At 43.6% G+C, this 19,583-nt stretch overlaps 1 protein-coding gene across 7 annotated transcripts in view; it reads right to left on the bottom strand.

The window, feature by feature from the left end:
- AKAP13 (A-kinase anchoring protein 13) overlaps positions 1 to 19,583 on the bottom strand; it is a 324,907-nt gene that overhangs the window by 221,994 nt on the left and 83,330 nt on the right. For all 7 annotated transcript variants that reach the window (XM_038746250.1, XM_038746251.1, XM_038746256.1 and 4 more), the window contains exon 4: positions 18,242 to 18,425. In XM_038746250.1, the coding sequence (XP_038602178.1) occupies positions 18,242 to 18,425 (184 nt within the window). The remainder of the gene's footprint in view (positions 1 to 18,241; positions 18,426 to 19,583) is intronic.

Raw genomic sequence — 19,583 nt, 5'->3', positions numbered from 1 at the left:
GGTTCTAATCCCGGCTCTGCCACTTGTATGCAGTGTGACCTTGGGCAAGTCACTTTATTTCTCTGGGCCTCAGTTCCCTCACCTGTAAAATGGGGATTGAGACTATGTGTCCCACGAGGGACAGGGACGCTGTTTTATTATTATTATTACTTCTCTGGGCCTCAGTTCCCTCACCTGTAAAATGGGGATAGAGACTGTGAGCCCCAGGAGGGACAGGGACTGTGTCCAACCCGATTTGCTTGTATCTGCGCTTAGTACAGTGCTGGGCACATAATAAGTCCTTAAAAAATACCATTATTAGTATGAATAATAATAACAATAACTTACTATCAATTATTGATTATTTTAAATAAATCATAAATAGAAGCATTAATTATTAATAATAAACCATTGCTTATTATTAACGTATTATTTATTACTAATAATTAATTCAATCGTATTTATTCATTCAATCATATTTATTGAGTGCTTACTGTGTGCAGAACACTATAGTAGGTGCTTGAAATAATAATGAACTATTAATAATGAATAATGTATTAATAATAATAAGTATTATATGAACTATTCTTAATACTAATGAGAAGCAGTGTGGCTCAGTGGAAAAAGCCCGGGCTTGGGAGCCAGAAGTCATGTGTTCTAATCCTGACTCCACCACTTGTCAAGCTGTGTAACCCTGGGCAAGTCACCTCACCTCTCTGGGCCCCAGTTCCCCCATCTGCCAAATGGGGACTAAGACAAGATTCATTCATTCATTCAATCGTATTTACTGAGTGCTTACTGTGTGCAGAGCACTGTATTAAGCGCTTGGGAAGTACAAGTTGGCAACATTATAGAGACGGTCCCTACCCAACAACGGGCTAACAGTCTAGAAGGGGGAGACAGACAACAAAACAAAACATATTAACAAAATTAAATAAATAGAATAAATATGTACAAATAAAATAGAGTAATAAATACGTACAAACATATATACGTATATACAGGTGGTGTGGGGAGGGGAAGGAGGTAAGGTGGGGGGTGGGGAGGGGAAGAGGAAGGAGGGAGCTCAGTCTGGGAAGGCCTCCTGGAGGAGGTGAGCTCTCAGAAGGGCTTTGAAGTGAGGAAGCAGAGCTAGCTTGGCGGATGTGCGGAGGGAGGGCATTCCAGGCCAGGGGGATGACGTGGGCCAGGGGTCGACGGCGGGACAGGCGAGAGCGAGACAGGCGAGAACGAGGAATGGTGAGGAGATTAGCGGCAGAGGAGCAGAAGGTGCGGGCTGGGCTGTCACGAGGGTCTGCTTGGGCCCCGGGAGGGGTGGTGGGGGCGGCGGCGGCGGGGCCGGGCAGTTTAACACAGCCCGTGTCCCACATGGGCCTCAGAGTCTTAATCTCCATTTTACAGATGAGGTAACTGAGATAGAGAAGTTAAGTGACTTGCCCAAGGTCATACAGCAGACAGATGGGGGAGTTTGGATTAAAACACAGGTGCTCTGCCTCCCAGGCCCATGCTTTTTCAACTAGGCCACACTGCTTCACACTGCTTTGTGAGGCAAAATAGCTACCTAATGCTTCCCCTGTCATTTCACTGGATTAATGACCTGTGAATCAGTAGGAGCTGAGAGTCAATCATTTATAAAGTTCAAGGGTGCATGTTTGAAAACAGGAAAATTCAGCTACAGCTGCATGAAATTTTAGAGGCTTGTGACCTCTCCTTCCTCCCCCAAAAAGGGGCAAGGTCCATAACTAATTCCCATCCATGCATTCTCTCCCAGTGCTTAGTTCAGTGTTCTATACCTAGTAAGTGCTTAATAAATACTATTACTATTATCACTAGTAGCAATGGTATTTAGAAGTAGCAGTAATAGGTTTTATTACAGAAGCCACAGAATTAAGTGTTTTTTCCAGTGTGAAAAAAGCACCTTTGTCTAGGCATAAGAGCTTTCTTGAGTTCACAACAATACACACAATTTTTCAGAGTCTAGCATCACCCCCAGAGCTCAGCGAGCTTAGTTACCCTAAAATGAGCTCCGTCATATGAGATATTTCCTGTTTTCAAAGGAGGGAAGAAAAAGGTAGCCAAACTTATACTTTCTTTGCTTTGCCCAACATAAGCAGCAAAATCCTGCCAAGTCACGACTCTGGTGATAATACACCTGGATCCCTGATAAAAGTCAGTAAAAATAAATGCCTCCAGGGCTCCAGCGTTAGGGAGCATGTGATGGCTCACCATAAAGACTGAGGAAAGAGAAAGAGAGTGAAAGAGAGGGAGAGAGAGATTAGAGGGAGAGAAAGAGGGACCAACAAAGAACAGGAATGGTTTCTGGGGAAAAGATACTCACACATGGCTTCCAAAGCACCAAGAGTACCGTAATCCCATCGTACAGTAGGCTGTGAAATGAAAAGTTTTTTTTCAAGGGGCAAAAAAACAAAACCAAAGTCCTCAAGAGAGCACCCTTTAATTCAGCAACTATTTCCAGCTCAGGCAGCGTCATCACGTAGTTCCTCATTCGGAAACCCGTTGCCATGGTTGCTTTGAAAACTAGGCTTCAAGATGCCAAACCTCAACGAGCTTTGCAAAATAAACCACAACAGCGCTTCACGAACCCCTGTAGAAGGGGGCCTTCCTACCCACTAGCCCACTAGGGGAGGATGTCAAGAAGGGGAGTAGGTCTAATTGTAACTGAAAAAAGATGCATAGAGAGGCAGAGGAGGGCCTGGCGTTGGATTTCTCCCTCTCCCAAACCTTAAAATTTCCACTTTGGAACCTGTTGGACTGGCCAGAGATTTCTCCACCTTCTGGTCTGCTGCTCTATTACACTGACACTCAAAAAACTAGACTCCAAGCAGCACGTGACATCACACACATGTCATCAGTAGGTGGTGGGATGTGAAGACAGTTTTATTTTGCAAAACTCATTCAGCTGGGAGGAGCCTGAAACAAGAGACTCTCTCAACAGTACTAATTGATTGAACAAAAAAGATCAGGTCATGTGGATTTTTCTAAAGGCTGGCATGGGCACAGTTAGGTTTAGTTTGAAGACTCAACTGTGGCAGAATGTTCACAGTCAGAATGAAAGTTCAAAGATGACTCACGTGATCTTAATTCAAACTAAGACAGGATCAGCCAATCACTGGTATCCACTGAGGACCTACTGTGGGCAGACCACTGTAGTAACCATTTGGGAAGGGTACAATACAATAGCTTTGATAGATGCGATCCCTGCATACAAGGAGTTTACAGTCGAGGGGGGGAAGACAGACAATAAAGTAAATGTTATACTTTATATACATGTAAATTATATATACATTTATAAATATATGTATTATTGGTTAAGCACTTACAATGTGCCTATATATAAATTAGTATTTGTTAAGCACTTACAATGTGCCTATATATAAAATAGTATTTGTTAAGCACTTACTCTGTGCTTATATATAAATTAGTATTTGTTAAACACGCACTACTAAACGCTATGATAGATACAAGATAATCAGGTTGGACACAGTGCATGTCCTACATGGGACTCACAGTTTTAATCCCCATTTTACAGATGAGGTAACTGAGGCACAGAGAAGTTAAGCCAATTGCCCAAGGTCAGGCAGCAGACAAGTGGCAGAACTGGGATTAGAACCAGGATTCTTCTAACTCCTAGGCTTGTGCTGTATTATTATTATTGTTATTACTATTATCATGATATTTGTTAATCGTTTACTATGTTGCCAGGCACTGTACTAAGCGACGGGGTGGTTCGAGCAAATCAGGTTGGACACAGTCCCTGTCCCACATGGGGCTCACAGTCTCAATCCTCATTATACAGATGAGGTAACTGAGGCCCAGAGAAGTTGTGATTTGCCGAAGGTCACACAGCAGACAAGTGGCAGATCCGGGATTAGAACCCAGGTCCCTCTGACTCCCAGGCCTGTGCTCTATCCACTAAGCTACGCTGCTTCCTTAGACCGTGCTGCAGTGGGACTGAGGTTAGGGTGAATATGAAGTGTTTTAAGGGTACAGCTCCAAGTGCACAGGTGATGCAGAAGGGAGAGGGAGTATGGGAAATGAGGGCTTAGTCAGGGACATAGTAGAGGATAGGGATATGTACCTAAGTGCTGTGGGGCTGAGGTAAGTACCAAAGTGTTTAAGGGCACACAGCCAGGTAGGTATATGGGCAATGCAGAGGGGAGGGCTGGAAGGAGACAACACAAAAGAGTAGGTAGCCGATTCCTGCCCTCAAGGAGCCTACTGTTTATAAGACCCAAGCCACCATTTTCAATTTAAAACAGGGTCTGTGCCAGACAAATTCACCTGGCACCATCTTTGCCCGGGATACCACACCACTATAAAGTGGCGAATATAAAGACATCTTAATCTCACCTTGTTAAATTCTCCTTCTGTTTGAGTTAGAGGCCCAACTCCTTTCCACAGGGATAAACCCAAACAGATTATACTGTACTCTCCCAAGCACATATTACAGTGCTCTGCACACAGTAAGAACTCAATAAATATGACTGATTGATCTTTTTAAAATGCCAGTTTAGATGGCCGGTTCATTAGAGACTTCCACCACAAAGAAAAGTTGAAAATAAAGCAGGAGTCAGTAGGTAACAGTTAGGATCTGTTTCTCTAGCTATTGAAGAATTGCATTTTCACATATCCATAGACAACCCCCATTTTTTTCCTCCTCTTTGAACCTGCTGTGAAGTCAAAGCCCTATGTTTTCCACATCATTTCACGTTGCCATAGGGATCTGAACGTCACAGATTAAGCCATGTCACTTCACAGCTCCATGAAAAGAAATTTCATTTGCAGCCTGGATGTTCCATAGCAACCGAATGTGTACACAGACAGGAGGGGAGGCAAGAAGTGGAAAAGGAAACGTGAGGCATTGGAAGTATTGTTCGCTTCCCTGGCTCTCCACCTTTCTCTTTTCTTTATTTAGCACCATTGAAGTTATTCCGCAAAACCCGAAGTAGCTCAAACGTTTCCCTCACACTTGCATTTTGTCATTTTACAGGGGATCACCATCAATAGCTGGGGCTGAAAAAACATCGAACCCCAACATCATTCGGCTTAAATTTTGGGATTGAGAGTATGGTTACGGCAGGAAGTAGTGTGGCCTAGTGGAAAGAGCCCAGGCCTAGGAGTCAGAGGACCTGGGTTCTAATTTTGGTTCTGCTGCCTGCATGCTGCGTGACCTTGGACAAGTCACTTAACTTCTCCATGACTCAGTTTTCTTCCCCCTACTTAAGACCTCGGTCACTGATGTTGCCACACGAGAAATAAGTATCCAAAACTGTAAAGATACCCTTTTTATTTCAACATGGAATGTACAAAGTATGAACCAGAAAAAGTTGGAAATAGTCAAGAATGAAATGGACTAATTTTCTGGAGAAGACACTAATGTAGGAAAAGTCCAGGGAAAACATGGAAGAGGCAGACCAGCAGCTAGCTGGATAGAGACCATAACAACAATAATGGAAGAACCATTAGAAAGGTTGCGGATTACGGCAGAGGACAGGACGTTCTGGAGAAAGTATATCTACGGAGTCACTATAAATCGGAAACGACAGCACTTCATAACAATAAAACTTAGCCCGTGAGTCCTATGTGGGACAGGGACTGTGTCCAACCTAACTTGTATCTACCCCCAGCACTTAGAACAGAGTTGATGCCTAGAAAGCACTTAACAAATACAATTAATGAAAGTTTTTTTCTATATTGATACATTAAATGACCTCTTTCAGTAATCATGTGCATAATCAATAATAATTACAGTATTTGTTAAGCGCTATGTGCCAAGCACTGTTTTATTTGCTAAGTGCTTACTGTGTGCAGAGGACTATACTGAGTGCTTGGGAGAGTACAACACAATAGAGTTGGAAGATATGATCCCCACCCACAAGGAGTTTACAGTCTAGAGGGGAAGACAGACATTAAAATGAACAAATGAGGAATATATACATAAGTGCTGTGGGACTTAGAGTGGAGTGAATATCAACTGCTTAAAGGATACAGTTCCAAGTGCATAGGTAATGCTGAAAGGAGAGGGAGAGGCATTAATCAGAGAAGGCCTCTTGGAGGAAATGAAATTTTAATAAGAATTTGAAGGTGGGAAGAATGATTATTGGTCATATGCGGAGGGGGAGGGAGCTCCAGGTCAGAGGAAGGACATGGGGAAGGGGTCAGTGGTGCTCAGTACAGTCCTCTGCACACAGTAAGCACTCAATAGATACGACTGAATTGAATGAATGAGATAGATGAGGTAGAGGTACAGTGACTAAGTTGGCATTAGAGGACAGAAGCATATGAGCTGGGCTGTAGTGTAAGAAATCGACAAGTTAAGATAGGAGAGGGCAAGCTGATTGAGTGCTTTAAAGCTGAGGGTAAGGAGTTTCTGTCTGATGCAGAGGTGGATGGACAACCACTGGAGGTTTTTGAGGAGTGGAGAAACATGGACTGAAAGGATGTTTAGAAAAAATGATCCGGGCAGCAGATTGAAGTATAGACTGGAGTGGGGAGAGGCAGATGGCAGGGAAGACAGCAAGGAGGCTGATGCAGTAGTCAAGACGAGATATACGTGCTTGGATCAATATAGTAGCAGTTTGAATGAAGATTTCAGCCACCTTGCGAAGGTAAGCTGACAGGATTTGGGGACAGATTTAATATGTGGGTAAACTGCGAGAGGAAAGTCGAGGACAACGCCAAGGTTATGGGCTTGTGAGATGGGAAGGATGGTGGTACTGTCTACAGTGATGGAAAAGACACTGGGAGTATAGAGTATAGATGGGAAGATAAGGAATTCTGTTTGGGGCATGTTAAGTTGGAGGTGCTGGCTAGACAACCAAGCAGAGATGTCCTGAAAGCAGGAGGAAATGCAAGACTGCAGAGAAGGAGAGAGATCAAGGCTGGAGAGGTACATGTGGGATTCATCTAGCTAATAATAATGATGGTATTTGTTAAGGGCTTATTATGTGCCAATCACTGCTGTAAGAGCTGGGGTAGATACAAGGTAATCAGGTTATCCCAAATGGGGCTCACAGTCTAAATCTCCAATTTATAGATGAGGTAACCGAGGCACAGAGAAGTTAAGTGACTTGCCCAAAGTCACACAGCTGACAAGTGGTGGAGCCAGGATAATAATAATAATGATGGTATTTGTTAAAGGCTTACTATGTGTCAAGCACTGTTCTAAGCACTGGGGGAGACACAAGGTAATCATGTTGTCCCGCGTGGGGCTCACAGTGTTAATCCCCATTTTACAGATGAGGTAACTGAAGCACAGAGAAGTTAAGTGATTTCACCAAAGTCACACAGCAGGCAAGTGGTGGAGGAGGGATTAGAACCCACAGCCTCTGACTCCCAAGCCCATGCTCTTTCTACTTAGCCACGCTGGTAGAGATGGAACTTGAGTTCTCCAAGAGAGTGGGTGTAGATGAAGAAAAGTACTGAGACTTAGGAGCTCCCACTTTGACAGGGTAGAATGAAAGGTGCATAATATAATACGTAATGTGTTAACATAATATAATATGTATTTGGGGGGGAGGACCTTCCAATTTGGCAGTAACTAGTTGAATAAGGCCCCATCCATGAAATTTTCCTTTCAAACCTTCAATCATCCTGCCTTAGGTTCACATATATTAATGACAACATTCTCCCCTTCCCTTCAACTATCTATGAGAGAAGCAGGTTGGCCTAGTGTCTAGAGCATGAACCTGGGCTCTAGTCCCAGATCAGCATCACATGCCTGCTGTGTGACATTGCACCAGTCACATAACTTCTCTGGGCTTCAGTTACCTCATCTATAAAATGGAGATTAAGACTGTGAGCCCCATGTGGGACATGTCCAACGTGATTAGTTTATATCTACTCTAGTGCTTAGTACAGTACCTGGCATATAGTGAGTACTTAATAGCATAATAATAATCATCATAATAATGGAACTATCTCTTCTCCCGTCTCCCCCATCCCTGTCTCATCCATGTCAAAATTCTATGGGATGAAAGATAGTTGCCTGCCCCAGATTCTCAGGTGAATCAGGAACAACAAAAGTAGCATTACTCATATTTACTAAAGTAGGTATTTGCAAGATGTACAGAAGAAACACCAGAGGAAATCCTTGCCCTTCCTACCTGCCCCTTGGGGCCCTGAAAAACACAAATAATAGTAGTAATAATAATGATCACGATGGTAATTGTTAAGCACTCACTATATGTCAGGGCTGGGCAGGGCCATTTGGGAGAGACTGTAGAATGAATATATATAACTGGGCAGCCTAAACAATTAAATGAAAATGCTTCCCCTCCCCCACCCAGCCCAACCCTTCCTCAGGAAAATGAAGCTGCCCAATCGCCCAAGTGAACAAATTGTTCTGTTCACAATGGGGACACCCTCTCCGGGCACTTCTGAGAACACTTTCTGGGCTTCAGATAGGGAAGAGATTACTCAGATTGTTGCCTTGGAATTATGAGAAGCAGCATGGCTTAGTGGATAGAGCATGGGTCTGGGAGTTAAAAGGATCTGGGGTCTAATCCCGGCTCCGTCACGTCTGCTGTGTGACCTTGGGTAATTCACTTCACTTCTCTGTGCCTCCATTGCCTCATCTATAAAACGGGGATTACGACTGTGAGCCCCATGTGGGACAGGGATTGTGTCCAGCCTGATCAACTTGTATCTACCCCAGTGCTTAGTACAGTGCTTGGCACATAGTAAGTGCTTAACAAATACCATTATTATCACTGTTATTAGAAGTATTATTATAAGTATAATATAAGTAATAACGATGTATTGAAGCAGCGTGGCTCAGTGGAAAAGAGCACGGGTTTGGAGTCAGAGGTCATGGATTCAAACCCCGGCTCCGCCAATTGTCAGCTGTGTGACTTTGGGCAAGTCACTTAACTTCTCTGGGCCTCAGTTACCTCATCTGTAAAATGGGGATTAAGACTGTGAGCCCCACGTGGGACAACCTGATTACCTTGTAACCTCTCCAGTGCTTAGAACAGTGCTTTGCACATAGTAAGCGCTTAATAAATGCCATCATTATTATTATTATTAAATATTATTTATTGCAGGTTTACTGTCCCACATGTAGCTCCAAGTCTCGGTAGAAGGGAGAGCTGGTAATTAATTCCCATTTTACCAATGAGAAAACTGAGGCACAGAGAAGTTAAAGCCTTGCTCAAGGACACACAGCAGACAAGTGGTGTTGCCAGGATTAGAGCCCAGGTCCTCTGATTCCCAGGACCACGTTTTTGTTTTTCTTCCCCTAGAAATGGAAATGGTCTGTAGTTTAAGGTTGCTCACACTGTAAAAGTCATAGCCATTTAGGGAAATATTAATAATTAGGATGGCTGCTATTAAGGGAACAATCAATCAGTGGTATTTATTGAGCGCTTACTGTATGGAACAGTGAACTAAGCACTTAGAGGAGAGTCCAATAGAGTTCTTTGGACACGTTCCCTGCCAACAATGAGCTTACAGTTGAGAGGGGGAGATAGACATCAATATAAATAAATAATTTATCGGTCCATACATTAGTACTGTGAGGCTGAGGGCGGGAGTGAATATCGAACGCTGAAAGGTCACCGATAATAATAATAATAATTAAGGTATTTGTTAAGCACTTACTATGTGCCAAGCACAGTTCTAAGTGTTGGGGTAGATACAAGGTAATCAGATTGTCCCACGTGGGGCTCACAGTCTTAATCCCCATTTTACAGATGAGGGTAACTGAGGCACAGAGAAGTTAAGTGACTTGCCCAAGGTCACACAGCAGACAAGTGGTGAAGGCGGAATTAGAACCCATGTCCTCTGACTCCCAAGCCTGTGCTCTTGCCATTAAGCCACACTGCTAATCTGCTTCACTGATCCAAATGCATACGTGATGCAGAAAGGAAAGGGAGTCGAGAGGAAAAAATGGCTTAATCACGGAAGGCACCTTGGAGGAGATGTGACTTTAATAAGGCTTTGAAGATGGGGGACAGTGGTGGTCTGGTCTATTTTGGAGGGAGAAGGTTTTCCATGTCAGAGGGGGATCATGGGAAATGAGTTGGCGATGAGATAGATGAGACTGAGCAGATGGAAGCAGATAGATGGAAGCAGCATGGCTCAGTGGAAAGAGCACGGGCTTTGGAGTCAGAGGTCTCGGGTTCAAATCCCTGCTCTGCCAATTGTCAGCTATGTGACCTTGGGCAAGTCACTCAACTTCTCTGTGCCTCAGTTACCTCATCTGTAAAATGGGGATTAAGATTGTGAGCCCCCCGTGGGACAACCTGATCACCTTGTAACCTCCGCAGCACTTAGAACAGTGCTTTGCACATAGTAAGCGCTTAATAAATGCCATCATTATTATTATTATTACTGAGGCACAGCAATCCAACATAGATGCAAACTCACAGGACTGTAAAGATACTCACAGCCTAAAGATCACTTGAGGCTCTTGGGAGAAAGGCCCTATCTCTATCCCTGGAGGGTGATGGATACATGGGAGATATTTTTATTAGGTTTGATGCCAAAGGATATAAAACATCTATTGATACTGTACGCTGAAATCTTATTTATTTAAATGACAGCTGAAATACACAGTCCAATTAAAGTATCAGCTAGAAAATGCAGCTTGGGAGACGGGAATTAAAAATACTCTGATACTAAAATCACTTAGCTACATTCCTCACTGCTTATGTCTCAGAACTCTGGGGCCCGAATTATTTTTAACTTATTTCCCATCAAAGAGAGAAATGGTAAAATTATATGTTATGAACAAGTAGAGATTTTCCACATTACTAATTACACATCCTTGTAGTTAGAGAAGCCCCTGGGACAGAAAGGCAAAAGGATTACCTTATAGATCATATTAGTAATAGTAGTAGCAATAGTAATGATGGTGGTAGTGGGGAGAAGCAGCATGGCATAGAAGATAGAGCATGGGCCTGGGAATCAGAAGGTCATGGGTTCTAATCTCAGCTCTGCCACTTGTCTGCCGTGTGGCCTTTGAAAAGTCACTTCACTTTTCTGTGTCTCAGTTTAACCTTATCTGTTAAATGGGGAGAAAGACTGTGAGCCCCATGCAGGGCAGGGATTGTGTCCAACCCGATTTGCTTGTATCCACCCCAGCACTTAGTACAGGGTCTCACACATAGAAAGCACATAACAAATACCACAATTATTATTAGTAGTAGTATAGTAGTAATAGTGGTGGTGGTGGTGGTGGTAGTAGTGGTAGTAACAGAAGTAGCAGCAACATTTGAGTACTCTCTTGGTAACCTGTCTACATGTTATGTTTTGTTGTCTGTCTCCCCCTTCTAGACTGTGAGCCCGTTGTTGGGTAAGGACCGTCTCTATATGTTGCCGACTTGTACTTCCTAAATGCTTAGTACAGCACTCTGCACACAGTAAGCACTCAATAAATACGAATGAATGAATAATATGCACTGTACTAGGCACTTGGGAAGTACAGAGTAAAGAAGTGCCATGCTCCCTGCTCACAAAGAGTTTACACTAAAATGGGGGAGGACTAATATAAAAATATTTAACATCAGAGAGGTCAAAAACTAAATCAAGCAGACATAATTGTGGTATTTTTTAAGCATTTACTATGCATCAAGTCCTGTACTAAGCGCTGGGGTGATGAGTACAAAATACTCAGGTTCAACATGGGGCTCACAGTCTAAGTAGAAGGGAGAACAGGTATTGAACCCCCATTTTGCAGATGAAAAAACTGAGACTTAGAGAATCAATCAATCAATCAATCAATTGTATTTATTGAGCACTTACTGTGTGCAGAGCACTGTACTAAGCGCTTGGGAAGTACAAGTTGGCCACATATAGAGACAGTCCCTACCCAACAGTGGGCTCACAGTCTAAAAGGGGAAGACAGAGAACAAAACCAAACATACTAACAAAATAAAATAAATAGAATAGATATGTACAAGTAAAATAAATAAATAGAGTAATAAATATGTACAAGCATATATACATATATACAGGTGCTGTGGGGAAGGGAAGGAGGTAAGATGGGGAGGATGGAGAGGGGGACGAGGGGAAGAGGAAGGAAGGGGCTCAGTCTGGGAAGGCCTCCTGGAGGCAGCAGGGCCTTGAAGGGAGGAAGAGAGCTAGCTTGGCGGATGGGCAGAGGGAGGGCATTCCAGGCCCGGAGGATGACGTGGGCCGGGGGTCAAGAGAAGTTAAGTGGCTTGCTGAAAGTCACACAGGAGGTATGCAGTGGAGCTGGGATTAGAACCCAGGTCCTCTGACTCCCAGGCCTGTGCTCTGGGGAATGAAAAAGACCACATTCTTCTAAAATAAAATAGCAGCTGGATGCATTTCCCTACACTTTAAATATGTTTCTGCCTCTAGTACACCACAGTTTCACTTTGGAAATGAGTAAGCAGGGGAATAGAAAAGATGGTGTAGTTCTTGCACAGTCACTTCAGCACCTGCTTGAGACACATTTAGAAGCTTATTCAACAATGCAGACAGGAGAGCCTCCTAGCAGAGAGTGGTAATAAAAATCATTGTATTTGTTAAACAGTTATTATGTGCCAAGCACTGTTCTAAGCGCTGGAAAAAGTCACTGGGGCCCTTTAAAAGCTGAGCTGCCAGTTTTCCATCTATTTATTATTATTATAGTATTTGTTAAGTGCTTATTATGTGCCAAGCACCATTCTAAGCACTGGTATAGATACAAAGTAATCAAGTTGTCCCGTTTGGGAGTCAATTCTTAATCTTCATTTTACAGATGAGGTAACTGAGGCACAGAGAAGTGGCTTGCCCAAGGCCACACAGCTAACAAGTGGCAGAGCCGGAGTTAGAACTCATGTCCTCTGACTCCCAAGCCCATGCCCTTTCCACTAAGCCATGCTGCTACAGTGTCTATGCAGTACTGCTGCCTCGGCTGGCGCAAAATCTACTGAGGAGGGTGAGTGAAGATATTTGTCTCCTTTTTTTAAAAAAATATGAGATCATCACCCTCAACGTCTAGCACTTACTGATCGTCTCTCCGTGTGTCCTACCCTTAAAAAAGGTGTCTCTCTCTCTCTCTCTCCTCCCCCCCTTCCCACCCCCCCACCCCCCGCCGCCTTTGGGCTTACAGATCCACCTCTATGAAAGAGGCCACGTCACAGGAGTGGCATCCAAATCTGTGCAATAACTTAAGGTGCTGAGTGAGAGTAGTAGTATTGAGCTCTCTTCCTCCCTTCAAGGCCCTGCTGAGAGCTCACCTCCTCCAGGAGGCCTTCCCAGACTGAGCCCCTTCCTTCCTCTCCCCCTCATCCCCCTCTCCATCCCCCCCATCTTACCTCCTTCCCTTCCCCACAGCACCTGTATATATGTATATATGTTTGTACATATTTATTACTCTATTTATTTTATTTGTACATATCTATTCTATTTATTTTATTTTATTAGTATGTTTGGTTTTGTTCTCTGTCTCCCCCTTTCAGACTGTGAGCCCACTGTTGGGTAGGGACTGTCTCTATGTGTTGCCAATTTGTACTTCCCAAGCGCTTAGTACAGTGCTCTGCACATAGTAAGCGCTCAATAAATATGATTGATGATGATGATTGAGCGCTTACTGTGTGCAGAGCACTGCACTAAGCACTTGGGAAGTGCAAGTCAGCAACATATAGAGACGGTCCCTACCCAACAACGGGCTCATAGTCTAGAAGGGGGAGACAGACAGCAAAACAAAACATGTAGACAGGTGTCAAAACTGTCAGAATAAATAGAATTATAGCTATATGCACATCATTAACATCATAAATGGAGTAGTAAATATGTACTAGTAAAATAGAGTAATAAATCTGTACAAATATATACTAGTGCTGTGGGGAGGGGAAGGAGGTAGGGTGGGGGGATGGGGAGGAGGAGAGGAAAAAGGGGGCTCAGTCTGGGAAGGCCTCCTGGAGGAAGTGAGCCCTCAGTAGGGCTTTGAAGGGAGGAACTATACGCTGTCAGTTCCCAGAACTGCAATGGGTCAGAGCAAGAAGATAAGCAGTGTGGCCTCGTGGATAAAGCACGGGCCTGGGAATCAGAAGGACCTGGGTTCTAATCCCAGGTTTCACCACTTGCCTGATGGGTGACCTTCGGCAAGTCACTTCACTTCTCTGCCTTAGTTCTCTCCTCTGTAAAATGGGGATTAAGACTGTGAGCCCCATGTGGGAAAGGGATTGTGTCCAATCCAATCCACTTGTCTCCAACCCAGTACTTAGTGCAGGGCCTGGCACATAGTAAGCGCTTAACAAATGTCAAATTATTATTGTATTATTATTAATAGTAATAAGGTTCTCATCCAGACACCGGCCCAGTGAGATATCCAGTACTTAGAACAGTGCTTGGCACATGGTAATCGCTTAACAAATACCATCATTATTATATCTACACAGTAAGCGCTCAATAAATACGATTGAATGAATATCCAGAGCCCAGTGCATAGAGTGTTTACCGGCTACTGCAGCCTGGACTGCCAGTGCTGAGTAGCCTCTGTTTTGCAAACTATTCCTCCCTGTCTCCATAGCAACAGTGGCATTTGTTAGGCACATACTGTAGTGAGCGGTAGGGTAGGTACAAAATTAATGCAGTAAGACACAGTCCCTATCCCATGCTGGGCTCACAATAAAAGTAGGAGGGAGAACAGGAAAGGAACTCCCATTTGACCAATGAGGAAACTGAGGCACAGAGAAAGAGAGTGACTTGCAAAAGAAAGAGCAGGGGCCCATATGTCTTGGCAATAACGCAGGATCTTTATGTGCTTTATATATATTTATTGAGAGTACCCCCTCTATCTTGTTGCCAATCTCTTGCCTTCATCCTCACCCTGGTCTGGAACTCCTGTGTCCTCTATATATGACAGACCACCATCTCCTACCTCTCCCTCTCTACCCTCAAGGCCTTATTAAAATCACACCTCCTCCAAAGGGTACTTCCCCATCTAAGTTCCCATTTCTACTACTCCCTCTCCCTTCTGCGTCAACTATGCACTTGGACCTGTGCCCTTCAAGCACCCTCAGCACTTACCTACATATTTATAGCTTATTTATTTGCATTAATGTCTGTCACCCCATCTATGCAATCTTTTTAATTGTACTCTCCAAAATGCTTAATAATAATAATGATAATAATGGAATTTGTTAAGTGCTTACTATCTGCCAAGCACTGTTCTAAGTGCTGGGTAATACACATTGATTACCCCAGTGCTTAAGATAGTGCTTGGCTCACAGTAAACACTTTAAAACACACCACAGTTATAATTAAAAAGAAGAAACTACCCCTTATCCATCCCTTAGTTTCCTCCGAGTCCTGCTGCAATACCAGAACAACTTGCAAAATCCTACTTGGGCATTTAGAGGAGTGTTGTAATGGCTTTATTTCCTCATTTTTACTAAAGCACAAACTTTGGCCCCCTCTTTAGATGGGAGGGGCTCTTCCTAGCACCAGAGTCCCATCAGAGACTCAATCAATTGGTCAATCAATCAATTGCATTATGGAGTGCTTACTGAGACCATCACTGAAAAGGCTCCTCACTGTCCAGATTTCAAGGACTCTGGCATTGCACCCCTCCAGCCTAGGATGGACCCAGGAATGCTTCTCCTCCTAAACAGACAGGATGTAGGTGACATTTAGCAGGCTGAAATGTGATTAACGAGGTCTGGTATCTGTCAGGATCAACCTGGCCATACCCCCAGTGACCCCTGATACATCCTCAGTTGCTGGGAATAAAAGCCAATTCTAACTTTCCAGTCAATCTATTCAAGGTATTGAATGAGCGCATACTGTGTGCAGAGCACTTACCATCACTTGGGAGGGCAGAGTAGACGTGATCCTGCCTGCAGTAATTTACAGTCTGTGAAGCTTGGAGGATCAGGAAACAATTCCAAGTTATCTCCACCAGCCTGCATCACCAGGATTCATTTGGAAAACTTCATGGACTACCAACATCCACCTCCACCCAAAAGCCAGGCCCCATCGCTGGCTAACAAACAGAGATCAGGGGGCTGATACAGTGCTCTGCACACAGTTAAGTGCTCAATAAATACGATTGAATGAATGAATGATACCATGAGCAGAGCCCACTGCTGGCTAATCAATAATGTCGGTCAATCATATTTACTGAGCACTTACTGTGTGCACAGCACTGTACTAAACGCTTGGGAGAGTAAAATATAACAATACAACAGACACATTCCTGGCCCTCTAGGGGAGGCAGACATTACTATAAATAAATAAATTACAGATATGGACATAAATGCCGTGGGGCTGAGAGGGGAGGGGACTAGGAGATCCGGAGGTTGACACTACAAGATCTCACTGGAAAAAGAAGGTGAACAGGAAACAGAATAATGCGACAAAAGCAAAAAAATCATTCCGCTGAAAAGTGTATACCTGCAGCTTTTGCCTTCATATTTTTTCCCCCGGACTCAAGCTTCATTTCATCAAATTAAAAAAAAAATGCTTTCGTAATCTCCATCAGCTCCTCCAAAGCACACAACACCTCTGAAAAGCAGATTTGTGAACTCGAAAGCACACACATACATGCACAAGACAGCTACTTCAGTCTCCCCACTCAACTCTTGTTGACTATTAAAATTATTCAAACAGAGAGTGTTCTGCCCTCTCTTTAACTCACCTGACACATTCATACCAAAACCTTGTAGTTCATGAGCATTTTCCAAACATGATTCTCTTGTTTGTAGTAGAATACTGGGGTCTAAAAGAATATCTCTTACAAAAAAAAAAACAAAACCCAAAACTTAAGAGTCTTCTGTGGGATCTTTACCTTTCAGAAATCTTCCTTCTGAAAACTCTGGATACAATTGTATTTAGCCAACACTACCAGAAAACCCCTGATTCATTCTGGGCTTTCAGTAAAAAAAAAAAAAAAAAGAGCTATCTGAAGTCTCTGCAGTAAGCACATGCAAACCAAAGAAGAAACCGAAAAAAACCATGCCTGCTTCATTTCCCATAAGCCTCACTGACCCTCTTTTTAAAAAATGGCATTTGTTAAGTGCTCACTATGTGCCAGGCACTGTACTAAGTGGTTGTATAGACACAAGATCATCAGGTAGGAGACAGTACTTGTCCCACATCGGACCTACAGTCTCATCTCCATTTTTCAGATGATGTTACTGAGGCACAGAGAAGTGAAGTGGCTTGCCCAGGGCGACACAGAGAAATAGAGAGCAAGGGCAAATAAATTAACTTGTAGGAGGTGGCAGCGAACAGCTTCTCACTTCTGATTCCAAGCAAAGCCTAGGGCGTCACCCAGCAATACAATCTCAACGGGAAAAATGAGAGGGGTGAAATGAGTCGGGGATCTCCAGGGTTTGAGGGAGAAAGAGAGGAAAATAGGGACTGAGGGACTTCAGGAGAGAGAGGGATTGAGAGGTAGCCAAAGGGAGAGGAAGAGATACAGGGAAAAAGGGAGGGGAAACAAAGGGGGAAAGAGAGAAAGAAAGAGGTAGAGGGAGAAGAGAAAGATTCAGGAAAACTGGGAGGAAGAGGGATGGAGGGACAGCAACAGAGAGTGAGAGATAGCAGGGCTGAGAGAGAGGACAGAATACAAGAAAAGGGAGAGGAAAACGAAGGGGGAAAGTGAGACAGAGATATAAGAGGAGGCTAGAGAGAAAGATCGAAAGAAGAGGAAGAGGGATGGAGGGACAGCGGGAGAGGCATGGCATAGTGGATGGAACACGGGCTGGGAGTTAGAAGGTCATGAGTTCTAATCCCAGCTCCACCACTTGTCTGTTGTGTGGCCTTGGGCAAGTCACTTCACTTCTCTTGGCCTCAGTTACCCCATCTGTACAATGAGGATTAAGACTGTGAGCCTCAAGAGGGACAGGGACTGTGTCCAACCTGATTTGCTCATATCCAACCCAGTGCTTAGTACAGTGCTTGGCACATAGTAAGCAGTTAACAAATACCACAATTATTATTACTATTAGAGGGCTGGAGAGATAGCACGGAAGAGAGAAGAAGAGATACTTGGGAAGAGAAAGGGAAACAAAGGGGGAAAGAAAGACAGAGAGGGATAAATAGAAGGAGACAGAAATAGGGAGGCCTGAAGAACTGCAGGAGAGAAATGGACCGAGACAACAGGAGAGAGGAAGGAAGACGGAGGGAGAGAAAGAAGCAAAGAGAAGGATACAGGGAGAAGGGAAATATATTGGGGTCTAAAAATATCTCTTTAAAAATGTATATTTACATTAAATTTATATTTCTATGAAGGTGGGGAAAAAGAGAGAGGGAGCAGGGGTACGCATGGACAAGCACTTACTGGGTCAGGAGTTGATGCAGCTTCTGATAGCCCCGCTCTAAGGCCAGGCTGGCAGGTGTGGCCCCTTCCTCGTTGTGGATGTTCAATGCACCCCTTCCACCTGGCTTCTGCAGCAGAAACCACGTCAACCTCAGCAGTCCCAACCTCACTGCAAAGTGCATCAACGTCTCTCGCGGCCCACCCTCTGTGGAGAAGGGAGGAAGAGATATGCATTAATGTTGAGAGTGAAACACCCCGCCCTGAGCTCAGCACTGTGGCCTAGGGTGCTTAGCACATAGTAAGCGCTTAATCAATCAATCAATCATATTTATTGAGTGCTTACTGTGTGCAGAGCACTGTACTAAGCACTTGGGAAGTACAAGTTGGCAACATATAGAGACGGTCCCTACCCAACAGTGGGCTCACAGAATGCCATCATTATTATTATTATTATTATCATTACTATTATTATTATTATTACAGCACAGGCCTGCAGTCTATAGGACTTGGGTTCTAATCCCGACTCTGCTACTTGTCTGCTGTCTGACCTTGGGCATGTCACTTCACTCCTCTGCACCTCAGTTTCTTCATATGGAAATTGGGGGTTAAGACTGTGAGCCCCATGTAGGGCAGAGACTGTGTCCAACCTGACTACCTGGTGTCTACTCCAGTGCTTAGAACAGTGCCTGGCACATAGTAAGTGCTAAACAAACACCACCAAAAGTAAAAACAAACCATAAACACCAGGTACCGGAGCAGTACACAATCCCAACAATTTACCAAAATTGGCCTGATGAGCAGGCCCATGCAGGCCAGAGAGGCACTGAGGCAGTGAAGAAGTTGGTCCAATGTGGAAATGGTACTGCTTCTGTAAGGAAAGATGGCAGATTGGTTCAGAACGCTGTCCCACCTCCTGCCTGCTGAATCCTTCAAGGCAATTAGCCTCCTAATTGGTAATAGATTAGTAATTTATTTAATAAATTTATTAAATATAATCATAAGCAGTAACTACTTATTTAGAAGATACATAATTAGTGAATTTATTACTGAATTGATAATAGCCAGTTATTACTAATTGGTAATAAATATCATAATTATTCATTATTATTCTCACCTTCAGGGGTGACCTCTGCAAATTCAGGCAGTCTGATAGAATGAGGAGCCAGAGGAGAAGACCTTAATTCTACTATTAATAATAATAACTGTGGCATTTGTTAAGCACTCACTAGGTTCCAAACACTGTTCTAAGCATTCAGGTAGATACAAGATAATTAGGTTGGACACAGTCCCTGTCCTACAGGGAGCTTAGTCAATATAGGAGAGAGGACAGGTACTGAATCACTATTTCACAGATGAGGAAACT

Source organism: Tachyglossus aculeatus, chromosome 5 (genome assembly GCF_015852505.1).
Source record: "Tachyglossus aculeatus isolate mTacAcu1 chromosome 5, mTacAcu1.pri, whole genome shotgun sequence".
NCBI classification, from domain to species: domain Eukaryota; kingdom Metazoa; phylum Chordata; class Mammalia; order Monotremata; family Tachyglossidae; genus Tachyglossus; species Tachyglossus aculeatus.
Note: the sequence above shows the minus strand (reverse complement) of the source record. Positions and strands in the feature narration are given on the sequence as shown.